Source organism: Manis pentadactyla, chromosome 13, assembly GCF_030020395.1.
Source record: "Manis pentadactyla isolate mManPen7 chromosome 13, mManPen7.hap1, whole genome shotgun sequence".
NCBI lineage: Eukaryota > Metazoa > Chordata > Mammalia > Pholidota > Manidae > Manis > Manis pentadactyla.
The window spans coordinates 102,965,331-102,985,217 of NC_080031.1; the positions used below are offsets into that span (position 1 = coordinate 102,965,331).

A 19,887-nucleotide genomic window follows, 5' to 3' on the forward strand; every position below is an offset into this window, starting at 1 on the left:
CTGTTCCAGGTGTTGGGGATGCAGCAGCGCACAAGCAAACTGCGGTGGCCCATGCCATCTTCAAGCTCACGGCCTAGCGAAGGACCACAGGCAGTGCACATAATTATGTAAAAGTGTGCTAGGTGCCGAGCAGGAAAACAACAGGAGGCTGAAATTCTCGTAGAGGTGTTAGATCCTTCGGCTGGGGGCAGCCGCGGGCGAGCTTTGAGCGGGAGTGGCCAGGAGGGGGACGGACTGTAAGGGGGCAGGAAGGCTGCAGGCAAGAAGAGCTGGTAAATTTAAGATGCATATATTTTCTGCCCGGAAGAAGGACCGTGTGCCTAGGGTTAACGAGGTCGCTCGGAGCACTCGGGGTTCTCACGGGGTAGGCGGCTGCATTTTGAGTGCCCAGCAGAGCAGGGCGGACTGAGGGGAACTGCTTCTCATGCTCGGCACATTTAGGCTCCTCAGACCTGCGGGTACACCAACTCCCGCTTCGATTCCGGCCGCAGCAGGCCGGCAAGATCCGGGGTGGCTGGGGCTCTGGCACCGCAGCGTTCACTCTCGGGAATCCGGGGTCTGCAACACAGCGCGGGAGGGCGGGGGCGGAGCTTGTGCTGCGGACCTAGGCGGTGGCGGTGGCCCCACCCCCAGTCCCAGGCCCCGCCCCCACCCCAGCCCCAGGCCCCGCCTCTAGGCCCTGCTGATTGGGTCAAGGCCACGGAAGGGCCGGGCGTCCCCTGGAGACCGGGGGGTCGGGCTGAGGTGGATGCACTGATTGGCCCGGGTGGGATGAGGTCATCGCTAGCAGGTTCGAGCGGCCCGGACGCCGGCGGGGCCGCCGAGGCTGCTGTGAGAGGGCGCCCGCGGCTGCTGGGGAGCAGACAGGCGAGGGAGGCGGGGAGGCGGCGGCCGCGCTAGCTCGCCTGCTCGGCCGCTTCCCGGCGCCGCTGCGGGTCCGCCGCCGCTCATCCTGCCGGCCCGCTGCTCCGCTGAGCGCCGCGGGAGCAGCCGCGCGTTGGCCGCGTTCCGCCTCCGTCCGGGAGTCGCGCGCGCCGGCGGACTCAGCGCGGAGGGCGAGCCGGCGCCACACCTGTGGAGCCGGCGGCCGTCGTGGGTGCCGGCCGGGGTCCTGCCGCGCGCGTGCTCGGGGCTGCGGGCCGCCGGGGCGCCGGGGGAGGCGCGTCCTCCGGCTGCGCGGAGCGGGCACCATGGGGCTCCCCGCGCTTGAATTCAGCGACTGCTGCCTGGACAGCCCGCACTTCCGAGAGACGCTCAAGTCGCACGAAGCGGAACTGGACAAGACCAACAAATTCATCAAGGAGCTCATCAAGGACGGGAAGTCCCTCATCAGCGCGCTCAAGAGTGAGTGCCGCGAGCCCGGCGGCCCCGGCCCCGGCGGTGGGGGGCGCGGGGTCCGCGCCGGGCCGGTGTCTGTCCCCCGGGGCGCGGAGGGGCGGGTGTAGACGCTTATATCGAGGCGGGAAGGATCTGCAAAACGGGCGAGGCTGCTGCAGCCGCCGAGCAAAGAGCCGTCGCGCAGCGGTTTGCCTCCTGGGACGGCCGGGAGATGACCGAGCGCTGGTGGCGCTCGTGGGGCGCCGCGGGTGGGTGTGCGCGGCACACAGGTGTCCCGGGGGGGGGGCGGGATTGTAGTGCCCGGTGCGCCGCAGCCTGGTGGGAAACCCCATCGCGTCCGCGACTTAGGCCCCCTTGGGTGCCCCGCCGTGGGAACGGAGAGAGTCCTGCCAAGGGGGCGCTGCCTCCTCTCGGGAAGAGGCGGGTGGCGGCTGCTTCGCCCCCAGCTGCGCGCAGCCCCAGCCTTCCCGAGCCGCCGGGGGTCTCCGGCAGGCGCCGGCGCTGCCGTGGGAAGGGCTGGCTGGGATGGCGGGTTAGCTCACGATTCTTTGCGGTGTCGGCAGCCAGGAACCCCCACATCTCGAATCAGGGCCATGTACGTGTGCAGGTCTGCTTCTTGCGTTTAGCAGAAGGTGATAGGGGTGGGAGTACAGAATCAGTGTTCCTTTACTCTAAAATGTGGGCGGGGGTTTAAAATAGAACGAACATATCCTGACTCTCCGTCGCTCTCCTTTTTACCTCTCCTATTATCCTTGAAAACTCGGAGGGTCTGAGAAGGAACGTCCTCGGCCCTCACTCAGAGAGAAGAAGTTTAAACACATAGTCTCAAACCTTTCGTAAAACCATTTTTGCTTATTTCCTTTTGATAGGGGAGAAATGAAATTTGCATTCTGTGTATGATTTTCCCTTGAGTTTTGCCCAGAGCTGCTGCTTCTGGCCAAACGAGCTCCCGAGGATGAGCGCCTTGGATTGTGAGGTCGTATTTTGGTAGCCTTGACAGTTTACCCATTTAAAAATAGTTTAGTGCATCTTTTAGTTTTGAGAATCAGGGATGACATGAAGCAAAATAGTGGAACTGTCTTTGACTTTACTTTTCCTGTCTCTGTGATGGATTTCTTCATAGGTGATACCTTTCAGCTAAGAAAGGTTGCTTTGGCAGAGTGGGGTACTTGCTGTGAGAACTGTGCCCAGGCTTCTTGAAAGGAGACTTACAGAAGTCAAGGGCCTGAGATGTTATTTCGTGAGCCTGTTGCTTCTAAAAATGAAGAGGAAGACACTGGAACTCAGGGCAACAAGTGCCAATCTTTTGGGGTGAAATCAACGTGAAACTGTAATATGGTGAGGTCTCTTAGTGGCAGGGTCTGGGCTGGAGACTGTGATTTGAAGCATTGAACACACTCTTCCTTTGTCAATGACCAGGGCCATCTTTGGTGTATCCCAGGTTTGGAGTTAAGTTGGGGGCCCACTTTTCTGGCCTGTGAATTTTGATTGAATCTCAGGCCAGCTTTAATTGGGCCTCTGCTTTATTCAGCAAACCTTTGGAGAGCCTGCTGTGCCCTGGATACTAGCCCGGGCCCTGAGGATGTGGCAGTGAATATTCTGTTGCCCCTGTGGCTACGGAGACTTACTCCAGGCCAGGCACTGCCTCACTCATGAGTTATGTCGTGTGTTGTTTCTCAGTTTACAAATGAGAAAACAGGCTCCGGGGACTCTCTAGCTCAGAACCACACAGATCTAGCAGTGGGGCTTACTTTTGAACCCCTACACGGTCTGAGCTAGAGATGGAGGTCCTGCTGATGTGGAGCTCTTACTCCTGTCCCATCCTGCTTATCCAGAAAGGACCCTCTGGATCAAGCCTGCTGGAATTTGGACTTATATTTGAGGAGGCTGCATTTGTGTGACTTGCAGCTTCATTGTCTGCTATTTTTTGAGGGGTGGGATGGGGATAGGAATTCTGTGGGTGGGAGGAAACAACGCAGTGATAGGGTTTAAGAATTATATAAATTGTCTAATGGAATGGACCACCCTGTGGGGGAAAGACTGATGGGGCACTAGGTGTTCTAATCTCTAGCCCAGCTCTGTTTCTAAGTATACTCCGAGTAGGACTACTTGAACAGGTCATGTGACCTCTTAAAATGGAGAGGGTGGAGTCAATCACTATTTCCCAGACTTCATGTTATGGATAGGTGCTTGCTACATTGTATATTGCTATATAATTATTCATGTAGTATTTTTCTCCATCTTTATTCTTATCACTATTGTAAATGTGAAGCTAGTGTTTTAAAAAATAAATACATAATTATATAACACTGAATATTTACAGGTCTTTGGGTTTAGGGTTCCTTTGTGTTAATCTGAGGCAATAAAACTGGCCTTTGGAGACTGCCAAACTTCAGCTAGATCATTGTTATTGCGACTTTCATTTTATGAATTAGGCAACTGAAGATTGATCAGAGAGGTCAGTAACCTGCCCAAGGCGACACAGCAATTAAATGTATTTGTACACAAGTTGTCTGATTCCAGAGCCTGTGCCTGAACCCTAATGCAAACCGTTGCCTAGGTCACTTGTTTCTGGAATCCCCTTGAGAATCTGATGAACAAGTAAACCCCTGAAAGTCTTTCCCTGGAGACCAAACCTTTGGTCTAGACACATAGAAGAAGCAATAAGATAATTTAGGATTTATTTACCTTGGCTTCTTCCAGTCAGTTTCTTCTGTGCTGATTTGTCAGGCTTTTTCTGTGGGCATTAATTGCCCAGGACCCTTTCCTTGACCTGATCAATGTGTCTTAGGAGGATTCTGTGGGTTTAAGTCTTATTCTTTTAGTACAGGCGATAGAGGCTGGTGGTGAAGTCTAGACCTGTAGAAGAAGAGTTTTAGGGTTCCCTGTGTTTGAATCTTGACCCATCACTATGGGTTGACTCCAAGCAAGTCACTAAGCCTGCGCTCCTCCCATGTGAAGTGGGAATAGCCCCCTTGACCCCGCAGGGTCGTTGTGAGGACTGAGTGACACAGTGCTTGTAAAGAGAGCACCCAGCTGGGAGCCTGGAGCATGGCGCTGCTTCGCTGGCAGTAGCTGTGAATCATCTGCCAGTATTCAGGGCTGTCAAGACTTGGAGCAAAAGGCACTTAAGAGCAGAGGGACATTTTTGATTTGGGTGCAGGGAGTTAGGCACAAGCCCCCTTCATGCCATTCATTGATAACTTACACAGTTGTGTATGTGTTAACCAGTGGTGGAAAGAATATTACCTCTGTTTGTCTTAAGTTGGGGTTATGCCAAAAAAGTTCTGTGAGTTAAAAAGAAAATAATAAGGTCTCCAAACATTTTTCGGTTCCTAATAACATTCTGGTAGTTTAAGTTTTCAGTCTTCTTTCTTGATTAACTTCCCCACTCAGTGTCTGGGCAGGCTGCCTGTCTGCTTTTCTTGCAGCGAAAGCTTGCAGAATTCACTGGACTTCATGTCTGGCTGTCTTATGGACTCAGTGGCAAACCAAATGTGGTTTCAAAGAATGAAAGTGAGTTAGGCTGTTGGTTTTCAGGGCTGGCATGGGTTTTCGGGAACTGGATTTCTTTCCATCTGGAGAATTGGTTAATGCACTTGCTGGGGATATGCCCCTTTAAATTTGACTTGTGCTTTCTGAGATAGAGTACCCATATTCTTTTTGTCTAAGATGGGGGGTGGGGTGGGGCAGAAATGAAAAGTTTAAAATATTAACTTTTTTGAGATATAATTCACCTTACTATACAGTTTACCCACTTAAATCATCCAATTCAGTGGTTTTAGTGTATTCATAGAGTTGTGCCACCATCACCACAATCGATCTTAGCACATTTTCATCACCCCAAAAGAAACCCAGTTCCCATTAGCAGTCATTCCCCATTTTCTTCCAGGTCTCCCCCTCTTTTTTCTCCCCAACCCCCAACCCTAGTCAACCACTAATGTATTTTCTGTCCCTATAGCTTTGCCTGTTCTGGATCAGAAGTACAATTTCAGTTCTCCTAGATGGTGGTGACCAACTTTAGATACAGAGTTCATGTTTGGAATTTCAGGTGGGGTAACTTGGAATCCATAAGGTGAGCTCCTAAAGGGGTTTCAGTAGCGGTGAGGTCCCACAGACAGCCATGACCTGGGACCTGGAGAGACCCAGCCGTGCTTTTGTGTTTCTGCCCCACGAGAGGGGAAAGGATTCATTCTAGTTGATGGTACTTTTATGGACGCAGAGGAGATTACCAAAACAAGACTCTAAGAATTCAGCCCCTTCCTGCAGTGAACTTCCTAGAAAGAAACATGCAGCAGGTGTTAGATGAAGTGAGAACATCGTCTCAGTTATTTTTCAGAAACTGAGTCCTCAGAATAGCTAAGATTTTGTGTTGTGAAATCTTGTCTCTCTCTCTCTCCATTGTAAGATTAAAGAACCATTGTAGTTTAGAGGGGCGGATGAGGGCCTTTGGCTATCTCTTGACTTTGTAAAGCACTAGACTTTCCTCTCTGGTGTAGCACTGAGTGACTACCAGTGATTCTTTCTTTTTAAAATATTTTTTAAAATGCATACTTCTATAGCACTAATTTTTTTCATTAAAAATTATTTTATTGAGGAATAAATTACATATAACATTAATTTCAGGTGTACAGCGATTCGATATTTATATATATTCTGAATGATCACCATAATAAGTCTTGTTAACATCCATCACTCTTCATAGTTACAAATGTTTTTTGTGATAAGAACTTGTAGGATCATTCTTAGCAACTTTCAAATGTGCAAAATAGTGTTATTAACTATAGTCACCATGCTGTACATTACATCCCATGACTTGTTTTATAACTGAAAGTGGTTCACTTTTAACTGGCTAATAAAGCATTGAACAGGATGCTAAAAACCTGCTCCTGGGTCTGATTTGATAAGATAAATAGTTCATCCTCTTTGCTCATTAAAAAGAGTTAAAAAGCCAACATCAAGAGTTGTGTGCTTTAAAGCATGCCACCCTTTTATAACTCTTTACAATTTGGTATAGGCTTTGCAATAGTGAGCTGAGCTCTTTTTAAATGGTATTAACTCCAAAGGATGTTCAGTGCCAAGCTGCTTTGTTTACGAGTAATTATACTACTCACAAACTCCTAATGGGATAAATGGGGTTAGGTAGCAAAAAAGTTTTTCCCAGCTCCCTTGCTTTACTTTAGCACCTTGCAAATACAAGGAAAAAAAGGCATTTACTAATTATTTGTAAATGGTGGTAATTTGTAATACTGACATTTGGAGTATTACTCATACACACATAAATAACAGCAAATTAAATTCAAACAAGAGTTTGAAGTTTTTTATGTAACTGGCTTTTTTAATAATGTCCTTCTAGTTTAATCCATTCTGTTTTTGATTGCATTGAATAAATTGCATCTACTCTGTAGTTCTCAACCCACTGAGAGGCTTGAGCTCACTTCCCCAACTTTTTATAATTAACAGACTTAATTTTTTTAGAGCAGTTTTAGGTTTACAGAAAACTGAGTAGAACGTTTAGCCCCAATTTCCCCTATTATTAACATCTTGCATAGGTGTGGTACATTTGTTACAATAGTGATAACACTGTTATTAACTGCAGTCCGTAGTTTACATCAGGGTTCACTCTTTGTGGGTTTTGACAAATGTGTAATATATGTATTGGCCATGCAGTATCATACAGAATTAGTTTCATTGCCTTAAAAATTCTCTGAGCTCCACTTAGTGTACTCCATTCCCCCATCCATGGCAACCACTGATCTTTTTACTGTTTCCCTAGTTTTGCCTTTTCGAGAACGTCAAATAGTTGGAATCTTAGAGTATGTGGCCTTTTCAGATTGGCTTCTTTCATGTAACAATATAAATGGAAGTTTCCTCCATGACTTTCTGTGGCTCGGTAGTTCGTTTCTTTTTATCATTAATATTCCTGGATTACTATGTCTGGATGTAGCACAGAACTGTACCCATTCATTAATTGAAGGACATGTTGGTTGCCTCTAAGTTTTGGCAATTTTGAATAAAGCTGGTACAAACATTTGTGTGCAGGTTTATGTGTGGACATTGTTTTCAACTCATGTGGAAAAATGCCAGTGATTGTAATTGCTGGATCGTAAGAGGTTGTCTAGTTTTGTAAGAAATCGCCAAAGTGGCTGTCCTGTTTGAAATTCCCATCAGCAATGAAGGAGACTTCCTGGTGCTTCACATCCTTACTAGCATTTGTGTTGTCTGTGTTTTGGATTTAGCCATTCTAAGGGGCATGTTGATGCCATCTGATTGTTTTTTAAATTTGTAATTCCTTAATAACATGGGGTTGAGCATCTTTTCACATGCTTATTTTCCATCTGTGTATCTTTCTTGAAGTCTTTGTTCGAATCTTTCACCCGTTTTTTTACATGGGTTGCTTGTGTTTTCTTATTGTTGAGGGTTTTTTTTTTATTGTTACGGTAAAATATACATAACACAAAATTTACCACTTTAATCATTTTTAAGTACAATTCAGTGTCACTAAGTATGTTCACACAGTGTTGTGTAGCCGCTAGCACTATCTCTTTCCAGAACTGTCATCATCCCAGACTGAAACTCTCTACCCATTAAAAGGTAACTCTCCATTCTCTCCTCCTCCTGGTATCTAGTAACCTCTGTTTTTACTTGCTGTCTCTGTGAATATGATCACTGTAAGTGTCTTATATTAATGGAATAATATAGTATTTGTCTTTGTGTGTCTGGTTTATTTCACTTAGCATAATGTCTTCAAGGTCCATCCATGTTGTAGCATATGTCAGAATTTCAGTCCTTTTTATGGCTGAATATCTCGTTGAGTTTTGATTACCAACAACTCTCATTAAGAAAGACTAATTATTTTTCCTCCCCATCATTTTTTTCTCCTTCAAAATGGTCACACATTTGGAATTGATGTATCAGTTTATCATGGGTACCTCTCTCAAGGATATTACTCCTTTTAAAATAGCCATTTCTTTCAGCATGTTTTGGGGGAATTTTTGTTTTTGCTTTTTTAAAAAAGTTGTATTGAATCACAGATTTCACCAGTTTTAAGTGTACATTCAGTGATTTGTTGTTACAGAGTTATTGAACTATCATCCAAAGCAGTTTTAGAATGTTTCTAGCACCCCAAAAAGGCACCCTTTGTTCTCATCTCAGGCTTCAGATAACAACTAACTTACTCTTTTCTGTTGCTATAGATTTGTTTTTTATGCAAATGTTAAGCTAAATTTACTCGTACTATCAGTGGTCCTTTGCATTCTGGCTTAAGTTAGCATAATGTTCTTAGATTGTATATGTTGTAGCATGTACTAACGGTTTGTTCCTTTTTATTGCTGAAGTGTATTTCATTTTGTAAATCATACTTTATCCATTCACCAGCTGATGGACATTTGGTTTGGGGTCTTAGGAATAATGCTGTAATGAACATTCACATACATGTCTTTGTGTGGACATGTTTTCGTTTCTTCATTTCTTATGTAGGAGTAGAATTCTTAGGTTGTATGGTAAACTTATGTTTACTTTTTTTAAAACCTACCATAACAAAAGCATCCTTTAAAATTCCCATCACGGTAGTACAAGTGTTCCAGTTTCTATATATTATTGTCAGTACTTGGTACTGTCTGTCTTTTTGATTGTAGCCATCTTAGTGGCTGTGAAGTGGTATCTCCTGGCTTTAATTTGCATTTCCCTGATGACTAAGGTGTTGAGCGTCTTTACATGTGCTTGTTGGCCATTTGTGCATTTTCTTTGGTGAAGTGTCTATTTAGATCTCTTTGTTGGGTAGCATTTTGTATCTTAGATTTTTTCCCCTTTACTTTGTCACATAAAACTTTTGATGATTAAGTGAACAACACTGTTTTCTCCATTTGTCCTCTGTTGGGGATTTCTCGTTTCCATTTGCTTCAACCTCACGTGCATTTGATCACTTTCAGGATCTCGGGGTTTTGGGTGGTGGTTCTTAGGAGGCTGAGTTTCAGGTTTCTGTTCTTGTTAGGCCACTCAGCTTCCTTCTAAGCAGGGGCCCTAGGCTGGGTTTCCTAATTCCCTCTGGTGTAAGTGAATGATCACAAACCCCATGGACTGACAGAATTAGAATGGGCCCTGGAGGGACCGTTATCGCCACTGGAGTGTTGGGAAGAAGCAGCTCTTGAACCCGACTGTTACCTCGTCAAGGGCACACTGCATTTTTAAAAGTTACTCAAGAGAGGGATGCCAATATGAAACTATCAGCCAGAGTGGTTTCCCTAGGTCTAAATTTCTGACTCACCCTAGCTTTAGTCTTAAGAATTATAACCAAGTATGTTTCAAATGATGAATCTTTTGCCATCAAAGGAAGGCTTTCATTCAACAAATATAGCCCTTCTCTGCTCCAACCATGTCCTCTAAGCGAAGCCCTAGACTAGAATGTTTTTAGGGTAGCAGTAATGGATGCAGAAGTCACAGGGTGGAAAATCACGTGCGGTGTTTGCAGATCAGTGGGGAGGCCAGTATGGCTGGAGCAAGCGTGATGGCAAAGGAATGGGGGGGACACAGGAGCCAAGTCACAGTGTCCTGAGTACCAGAAAAGACTCCGGGTTTCATTCTAAGTGTGATGGGAAGCTATGGGAGTTGGTGACGTGGTCCTACTTATATTTTTTAAGAGATTATGGTGACTGCTGTGTGGAGAATAGAGTGGGACAAAAGTGGAGGCCAGGAGGCCAGGTAGGAGGCTGTTGTGACAGGTGAGGAAGGAGGCAGTGGCACCTTGGGCTGGGGTGGCAGCATGGGGGATGGTGGTCAGATTCTGGGTATTTTTGAAAGTAGAGCCCACAAGACTTGCTGTTTAGTTAGATTTGGGAGAAAAGAGAGAAGTCAAGAACAATTTACATGTTTTCGGCTGGAGCAGTTATGTGAATGATGGTGAAATAATGAAGACTTAGTGGAGGTTAGGTTTGGGAGGAAAACTAACAGTAAGAATGATTGACCTAATCTCATAGTGAAAAAACAAAAAAAATTAGAGACAGTTTGTGAATACATTCTCATAAAAGCATCAGAGTGTGGAAATATACAGTATAAAGCACCCCCTTTCCTGAGTTAACCACTGTCAACTAACTGTTGAGTATGTTTTTTTCTCTTGTCATTTTTCTGTGCATTTTTTTCATAAATGGGATTATACTATGTGAATTATTCTGTGTTTTTATTTTCTGCTTCATACTATGTCTTAAGAGATCTCCCATGTCAGTACATGCACATAGTGCATTCTTTTCAATGGCTGCAGAGAGTTCTGCTGTGTGGATATCATGGCTTATTCACCCAGTCTCCTATTGAAGGATGTTTGGATTGTCTATGTTTTTCACTATTAGAGAAAGTGCTGCAGTAATCATTTGCACACCCACCTTTGTGTGTGGATCTCAGCATTTCCACGGGATAGCAGATTGCCAGAATGCTTAATTCCTTGAAGTGGAATTGTTGCCAACCTCCAAGTTTTGGAAGCTCTTTGACTTACTAATGTTTAGGTCCTTTTCATCCCTATAGCCAATTGATATTTCTCTGGTTTTCTTTTGAATGTGTTAGATTATGTTTCTGAAGCTTACATTTTTGCTTAAATTGAAAGTATCCTTTACAGACCAGGCCCTTCTGTTAGGCATTGACACAGATTTCTAAAGGAACCAGGAGTTGGAAAAAAAAAAAAAATCTGGTGTGTTTGTGTGTGTGTGTATGTGTGTGTGTGTGTGTGTGTGTGTGAGAGAGAGAGAGAGAGAGAGAGAGAGAGAAAGAGAGAGATTACAATTAATTGGCTGTGTTCTAATTAACCTTGGACCTGTCTGATATCTCTTCTGAGCTGCAGGTTCTTACAGATAAAACGGGAATGGGATAGGGTTTGCCCATATCTAAAAGGCTATTCCAACCTTAAATTCGAAGAAGGAAATCATGTTTGTTAGGAGGAGGAAAATAGCATTAGTAGCTACAGCAATGCGTACTAATTAGAGTCACTGGGGTTTACACATTTTTGTGGAAACCCAGAGTGGAGAAATAGAGGAAATAGTAAGGAAAACAGCTTGGCAGTGTGGGCCAGCGGCTGTCACGGCATGTTTATATCTGGCTCGTTTCACCTTGGTTGGAAGGCACAGAACTCTGCAGAGGGGGAGCTTGGGGACTGGGCAGTTGCCTTCTATATTTAGAAAGAGGAGATTCCTGGGGTTAGAGCGGTCTGTGTGTGTTTTCTTTGCCAGATGGACAAAGGTTTGAGGGGCTAGGGAATTCTGGACCAAACCTTGTTAACCAGCTGGTTTCTCTGGGCCAACCCAGTGGCTACACTTTGATTCCTGCTGCAGCCACAAAGGAAAAGTCAAAATAAACCCCTTCTTATGTGGTTTGTAAAGGCACCGTAGGTAGATTTCAAAGCTCATCTGATCTTGCTGTCAGATATGCTTTTAAGTTTATTCTAGGGTAATCTGAACGGTTTGAAAATATGATTTCACTGGTTCCTCCTGTGAGTCTTTAGATAGATTTCCAGGCAGATTGAGTTGAACTTGAGGCAGTTTCTGTGCTGTGGAGACTGTCAAGCAGACAGGACGAAGTAAGACCTTCACGGAGTCCTGACTGCGTGTCACCTTGTCCCACTTTCGGGTCAGGTGTAGAACATGATTATCAGTTGAGCAAGTAAAATTAAGTTAAAAAGCCAGTTTTATATTGATTTACACCTGTTTCTTTATTAAAAAGTTGATCTAAATAGTTAATACCTATAAATGGTACACAGTTCAAAAGGGGCAAAAATTAATGAGAGTACCCCTCCAATTCCTCCTGTTCCCTGACCCCTAGGTCTTCTGCTGGAGCAATATTTTGTCAGATCTTGCATGTTTTTTAGACATAATATATGCATATGCCAGCAAATAGATATTTATATAGTTTTCGGTAGCATGCCTTATGCACTGTTTTGCATATATTTGCATGTTGCACAGTTTTAATATATTTTAGCTGTTCTACATTGGTACACATAGAGCTCCTCATTTTTAGCATTGCATTGTATTCCATTATATGGATACAACATAGTTTATTTAACCGGTCCCTCAATAGTAGACGTGTAGATGGCTGCTGACCTTTTACCATTACAAGTAGTGCTGGCTGTGAATGACCTGACAGGGGCACATGAGGGAGAAGATCTGTAGGATGAATTCCTAGGAACAGAACTCCTGGGCCAAAGGGTATGTTTTATGTACATATTTCATGCTGATAAATATCTGAAAAGTTTTCAGTGAACTGAATTTTATAAATCCTGATTTTAGAGGAAGGAGACCCATTATTTAGTTTATTACAGAGTGTTCTCTGTAATAAAGCAGTGCTTAGAGTTTTCTCCATTTCTTGCTCCACAGTCTATATGTATTGCTGATTCTGGGATTAAAAGTCCCTACAAACTCATGTCTTCAAATGAGACACAGCTGCACTAGGGGTCACTCAGGGCCCCAGAGAACTTGAGTTCTTAGTGAGGGTGCTGTTGGGTGTTGGTCTTGTGCAGTGTTTGCATTGTTCAGGAAGCTTGGCAGGGGGTAAGGAAGGGCCATTCCCTACCTTTGGTGACGTGTGAGTGTGACTTTGGGCCGATAGGCACACCTTGTCTGTTAGCAAAGCTTGTCTGGAGCTGAGCAGTTCGCCCCGTTTCTCCTGCAGCTGCCTCTCCCTGCCCCGCAGAGCTCAGCATCTCCCCTGGCGGGGGACAGGAGCGGGCCACCTAGTGTCTAGTGCCTGTGACAGCCCATGTTGGGGTGGAAGGCTCCTGGTTGAGGGGTTTCTGGGACGTGGCAAGCACAGTGCCTATCTTTTAGGTGCTTGGCCTCTTGAGAGGAGGCAAGGGGAGCACGGACTGCCTGCAGCACACTAGCAGTTTAGGAGGGCCTGAGGAGGGAGCAGAGCACCTGGGGAAAGGAGGTGCAGGCCAGCAGGCCAAGGAGGCAGTGTCCCTGACGATTGGCCCCGGCACTGCCCTCGTTATTGTCGCCCCACCTTTATCACGGCTTATCACTTTGAGAACAGTGCACTCTTTAAAGTGTGTGCTAATTTGAAAGGGAACTTTGCAGCATTCCAAACTCATAGGCTTGATGTGGTTAGCCATATTTTTTTCCTAAAATATCTTCAAATAGTCATTAAGTCATAACCATTAAATTGTAAAATATTGGTCATTATATCACCTGAAATTGTCCTATATTTCACCGGTGATTTGAGCTGCACTCTGCTTAACACTGTCCTAGGGCAGAAGTGTGTGAGAGAAAGGACACCATCTGGCCACTGGCCTGCAGGAAAGGGAGGGGAGGGAAGGAGTATGCTTCTGACTAGGGTACCGGTGTTGGGGTAGGTGGCGGTGTGCCAGGGAGTATACAAAGCAAGTGGCAGGGAGTACCCTCCGCTGAGAATCAGTGTTACTCAATGGAGTCATCATTTGAATATTCCAACAAACACTGATAAATTATGGAAGAGAATGGGAGACTCCATGTCAGTTTTCAGAGGGGATGTGCTGGTGTCGGGGAGGAGAACGTGCCGCCTGTGGACAGAGGAGGGCAGGTCTTAGGTCCTGGGGGAACGGCTGAGCTGTGTACTACAGAAGCAGAGCTGTGGAGTGGGACGGGCAGTGAGGAGCTAAGGAAGATTTGTCCCTGCTGAGCTGGCCCCATGGGACACACAGGTGGCAATACCTCCAAGGCGGAGGAAGCACAGGTGTAGCCCTCCGGAGGGGCGGGGCAGTGGTGTGAGTTTGGGTCTCACTGGGTGCGTTTAGTCCTTCTCAGCCTTAGCTGCGTGTTGAAATCACCTGAGGAGTCTGGAGCTCATCGCCGGCGATTCTGATGGGCCTGGGTTGGGTTGCAGCCTGGGCACGGGGAACGTGAAAAGCTTGCTAGGTGATTCCAATGCGCAGCAGAGCTGAAGAGCCCCTGGCACGAATGGAAGAAGAGAGGAGGCTGCAGTCATGGGGAATATCGACATTCAGAAGGAGAGGTGGGTAGAAAAGGCCTGGGGAGACTTGCTCCGAAGATGAGGTGTTTCGTTCTGGCCGTTTTGGGTGAGTGCTTGCCCACCCAGGCTGGCTTCAGTTTGGAGGTAGAACTGCAGAAAGCAACAGAAGTGCAGGGTGTGAAGTGTTCTCATTACAATATTGTAGGTGTCGTGCTTACTGCCCCGTAGTTGGGACACGCCATTATTTTAATTTTTAGATTGTCCTTGTGGTACATAGTGGTTCTTAAATATGCATGTGTGTAAGAATTCCCCTAACTGCACATTCCTGGGGTTCCCCTGAGGAGATTCTGGTGCAGGAGCGCTGGGGCAAGCTCTGGAAATTGGCACTCCTTGTCAGGCCCCCAGGTGCGTGGGCCGGGTTCTTAAACCACCGTTAAGTCCGAGTAGGACAGAAGACATCCTACGTAAACCTTGTCTCAAATCCTTCATCCCCACTTAATGTGCACAGCCACACCAGCTAGCCTCGTCTCGGGAAGGAGCCGTTGCAGCAGGAATGATGGAGGAACTGTTGAAAGGGTACGAGATAAAATAGAGTTCTGCGACTTCAGAACATTTCCACATGTGGCCCCACGCCTGGGATGCAGTTGTTCCTGAGCTCGGTCTGTGAGCGGGACCCTCTGTAGCCCTGTGGGGCGGCCAAGCTCCTGAAAGGAAACTTTGTGCTCTTGGGCAATCACAGGGCAAACGTTTTCCCACAGTGAGTCTTGGGCCCTCTTGTCAGGGTTAAAGTCATTTGGGGTCAGAGTCTTTAATTATGTTGAACATTTTTTTCTTTAAAAATATTCAGGAAGCATAATGAGCTGGTTGAGCTGCTGCATAGCTCGAGGGGACCAGTGTCTGGGGAGAACAGGAGAGAGCCTGGCTGCTGGCTCTGAGGGTGCGGTGCCCCAGACCCAGAGAGCTGAGCTCCGCCTCCTGCCTCAGAGGTGCCCTCTGGCAACTCACTTCTGGCAGCAGCTCGTCCTTGTCTCTGCTCTGATCTCAGTAGGTTCTCAGCCAGCAGAGCAAAGCACAGCCACTGCTGGTGGGACCCCAGGGTGTGGCTGTGGGGCGACTGCTGCTCTCCCCCTTGCTTGCTGCTTAAGGGACTCATAGGAGGTGGGCTGCTCTTCCAAAGACAGGGATTACTTTCGTTTATATCTGACTAGTGCATGGGGATGTTTGACCCAAATCCCACCCAGTCGGCTTATCCAGCAGCCCTCAGCCCCACTTCTCCCGCTGTGGGCACTATGGAGGCTGGCGCTGGGAGGCATGGGTCAGCAGCTGCGGCCTCACCGGCCCCATTGCACCTGCTCTACTGGCCGGGCCTTGGGGACTCCAGACAGCTTTGCCTGCTGCTGCTGTCCTGACTGAAGCTGCCCTGAGCTCACTGTGCAAGGTCAGCAAGCTGCCATGTTGCCAGCTCTGCTTAGAGCAACGCGATGGTTCTCTCTCTGGAAAGAAATCCTGTTTCCTCTTTACATAGTCCGTGAGCTTGTCATCAGTTGCCCAGCAGGGAAGCTCTGCTCCATTGCGTAAAAAATTGGAGTGGAACTGAGAGCTTTTGGCCTTGGTGTCTTTTGGGATATGGCTTCGGCCTGCTTCTCATCTCCTCCACCTCTTCTGGCCAGCGTAACTTCACACCATACTGCAATGAAAAGACAACGCAGCAGGGCTTGGGTTTTTGTGCTTGGAGCAGCACAGAGTTCAAGCATGAAGACGATCGCCAGCTGAAGACAACTTAAAATCTGCTTGTTTTCACAAGTCTGGGTTTTGCATGGTGGGGTCAAACCCCCCTCTTCCCCCCTAGTCTGGAGAACTGAGTCTCGTTAAAGAAGATTGAAATGTTTTTGGTGGTTATCTAAACTTGTGAAATGTCACATGGGAGAAGGATCACTCATGCGTCTTAATGTGACACCTTAAGCAGTCACATTACTGAGCTCCCCAAATGTGTCAGCATGGGGTTAGGCAGTGGTGGGTGGAGTCCTTGGAGGTTTGTTAAAAAACAGCTTTATTGAGATATAATTCACACACCACACAACTCACTCAGTTACAGTGTACAGTTCATGACCTTTAGTGTAGTCACATAATTTTTCCTCCATCCCCACACTTAATTTTAGGACATTTTCATCATCACCAAAACAAGCCCTGCACTCTTGCCAAAATTTCCCATCCTTCCCATCCCCCCAGCCCTAGGCAGCCACTTCCTCAGGATTTCTAACCTCCGGCCGAAGTGGGGTCCTCTTCTGTGTCCTTTGTCTCTTGATCTTGCGAAACCATTTCCTTTGGTACATCCAATTTGCAGCTCCCTGGAATTCTGTGATTTCAGTGTCAGGGTGTGTAGATCTGGCACTCAGTTTTTCTCTGTTCACCTTCCTGCAGACTGGCTAGTGCAACAGGATGAACTCATGCCCATTCATGAGTGCATGCATATAGGCCTCTGGTTTAGCCCTTCTGTTACCATGTGCCTCTTGGGTCTAGTCTTGCTTTGGAGAGAGCAGTTTCCAGGTGAGAGTGGAAAGGAGGAACCCAAAACCTAGTAGGTAGCTGTATTGCTTTGAGTAGAAGAAAGGAACTTTTGTTTCTGTAGAGGGAAACAATTCCAGTAATATTCCGATTTTGATAGGTGCATTTATTTGATGGGCTTTCAGCTTTAACCATTTTTGGGACTGTTGGTAAAGAAGTTTCTTGTGTGCTGAAATGGTGATGGTTTGGGGGTGTCAAAGGTTTTAACATGGGAGTTCCTCTTAATTGCTGTGTTCTAAGCAATTCCAGCCCAAATGTAGATAACACATTCTCTACCATCTCTCTTTATAGTTTTCTCTTTCTCTCGTTTGCTTCTTTCCCTGTACTTTCCCCCTTTCATTCTGTCACTGTCTGCCCTTTACTCACCCCCATCTTGCCTTGCCAAAAGGGCCAAAGGAGTGACTGATCTCTGACCTCTTGATTATGGTAAAAACAAAGCCTTTTCTAAATGGGAATGACCTGAATCTGATGTCCACAGTTTTAGGATTATAGCTAAGAAGCCCATGGATTTGAGGTGACTGTGGATCTCTAGAATAAGGAAGAAGTCTGGGCTGTGAATGGTTCTACCTTGTAAAAAAATCTCTATGTGGGGTCTATTTTCCTGTTACATACACTTCCTGTGTTATGTTTCAGAGGTGAAAGGGCATGTTCAGAATCAGGGTGGGTAAAGAGTGTCTCACAGGTTAGCTTCTTTTTGATGGGGAGCGTTTAGATGCTAATTTTCTGCTTCTCTGATGGGACCTGATGCAAGCTTCAAGTTTCCCATTTTTATCATTGGGGTCGAGGGTGCTATTAAAATTGTCTTTATAAAAGTAGGTCTGTAATTTATATTTTGAGAAGATAAATTTGGAGACATGGAATGAGAGCATTTTATTTGGGTTAGTTGAACAGCTCCAGATATAATTATGTATTTATAATACCAATTAGGGACCTAGAAACCTATTTAGGATAGGTCAGGGAACTGGGTATGAAATCTGAGTCTTTGCAGGTATTTTATCTAGAATGTCCAAAAATATTTTGGACAAATTTAAGTGAGACCTCGATAAGACGGCTTACATTTCCCTCCCTTGAGCTGCCCACTGAACGGTTCACAAAGCCATTAACAGAAAAAGAGCAGGATGCCCCTCTACCTTCTTCTGAGACACGTATTTCCCATCATCTAGGCTAGTCATTAAAAAAAAAAAATCAAGCAGTCCAAAACAAACTTGTTTTTTTTTTTGATTATACAGGTAATGCATGTTCCTTAGAGAAAATTTAGAAATTATATATGAATAAAAGAAGAAAATGCGAATTACACCCATGGTACTGATTAGAGATGCTCATTTTGGTTTTATACCCTTTACTACTCTGTGGGTCATGATCACTTTTCCATATCATTAAGCGCTCTCCAGGATTGTTCCTGGTGGCTCTGTAATGCTCCAGGTCTGCTGTATCAAGACTTACTGAACTAATGCCCTGCTTTTGGACAGTTAGGTTGTTTCTGTCTTTGTTCTCACGATCATGAACCGATCTGTAATGCATGTCCTTATAGACTCGCCATCATCATCTCTTTAAGGTAAATTTACATAGGCTGCTCTTACACATTTCTTTCCATGTCTTTAAGATGTAGCTCTCATCTCTCTGCTTATTCCGTTCTTTTTCCTGCTGGTTGAGCAGAACCTCGGGGACAAAGAGGAGAACTTTTTTCAGGGTGCCACAGAAAGAAAAGTCCCATATGTTGAAAGTGTGATGTTAAATTTATGTGAACCATAATAATAGTAATAGAATATCTACTACCATCATTTAGCTGTTTATTAAGTGTCAGATCCTTTCAAGTGTTTTACGAACTTTGTTTCATTGAACTTCCATGATAATCTCAGGAGGTATGTACTATTATCTCCATTTACAGACTAGAAAACTGAGGTGTGGAAAGTAAAATCAATTCATACAGCTAAAAACTGATACAGCCAGGATTGGAACCTTGGTCCAGTGCCAAACCTTTGCTCTTAACCAGGGCTATGCTGCTGATTATATAATCCTAGCCCAGTCCCTTAAACCTTCTGTTTCGCACTTATAAAATGAGTAATAGGGCTCACTTGAGACCTTGTGAGGGTTAACGAGGTGGTGTAGGAACAGCATCTGGCTCAAAATGAACATCAGCTATGCTGCTCTCATGACTGTGTTCACCTTTAGTAAGGTAGGAATAATACAGAAATTAAGAAATTATCTTTGTGCTTTCTCTACATCTGGGCCTCTGGCTTTCTCCTTGGAGGTGAAATCCTTGTATTAGGAATTATCTCTAGAAATTAGGCTGGGTCAGTAGTCTATTCAGTATTATATTGAACTTAATCCAGATGTATTTATTTAAACATGTCCAGTTACAAGCTTTGGTAGCTTCTTTAGGACTGTTAGAGATGCTGACTTGTCAAAAACCAGTGAAAAAGTAACACATCACATGAGTGCCCCTCCCATCCCAACCCTAGCCTCACTACATGGAGGTCCACACCATCAGTTTCTTGAGCAGCCAGCTGACTCAGAACAGGGCGTTCTTCCTTGGGTCTAAGGGACATATCTGTCAGGGTGCTGAACAAAATGTTACCTTCACTGTAAGTGTTGGTGTGAATGTTGCCCCTGCCCCACCCCATCACTCCTGCCTCTCTGTAGACTTGAATGCTTGGGCAGTTCTGAGAAAAAAAACAGGCATTCTTAGAATGTATCGAGGCTGGGTTATTGTGGGATCCAGGACAAGGGAAGTCTCCTCTGTCCTTATGTCTGCTGAGTATTTGAAGTCATTTGAGTCATAACGACTCACATGAGAAGCTGATTGCCTTAGAAAAGAAACTAGGACTGGGGACTGGAAGGATGTTTTGTTTCTTTTGAGTAGAAGTAAAGATAGGGTCTCGACTTAATTAGCCCAGTCAACAAATATTTAGTGGACACCACCTGTGTACTCGTTATTGTTTTAGATATTGGGGGCATACCTCCGAACAAGGCCAAGTTCTGGCTCTTGTGGAGCTTGGTCCACACGACAGTGCCCTCCACAATATCAGAGGTCCAGCAAAGGGTTGGCACTGGACCACA

The 19,887-nt window shown here is 45.6% G+C and overlaps 1 protein-coding gene across 7 annotated transcripts in view; it reads left to right on the top strand.

Moving 5' to 3' along the window:
• The first annotated feature begins 789 nt into the window (after positions 1-789).
• Positions 790-19,887, top strand: part of ARHGAP26 (Rho GTPase activating protein 26) — a 427,146-nt gene continuing 408,048 nt past the window's right edge. For 3 of the 7 annotated variants that reach the window (XR_005026783.2, XM_036895143.2, XM_036895166.2), the window contains exon 1: positions 793-1,344. Coding sequence is in view for 6 of the 7 variants with exons in the window: in XM_036895143.2 (XP_036751038.2) it covers positions 1,191-1,344 (154 nt within the window). In the remaining variant the exon portion in view is untranslated. Of the gene's footprint in view, positions 1,345-19,887 lie in introns of all 7 variants that reach the window. The other 4 variants (XM_036895133.2, XM_057491034.1, XM_057491033.1 and 1 more) reach the window with 3 other exon arrangements.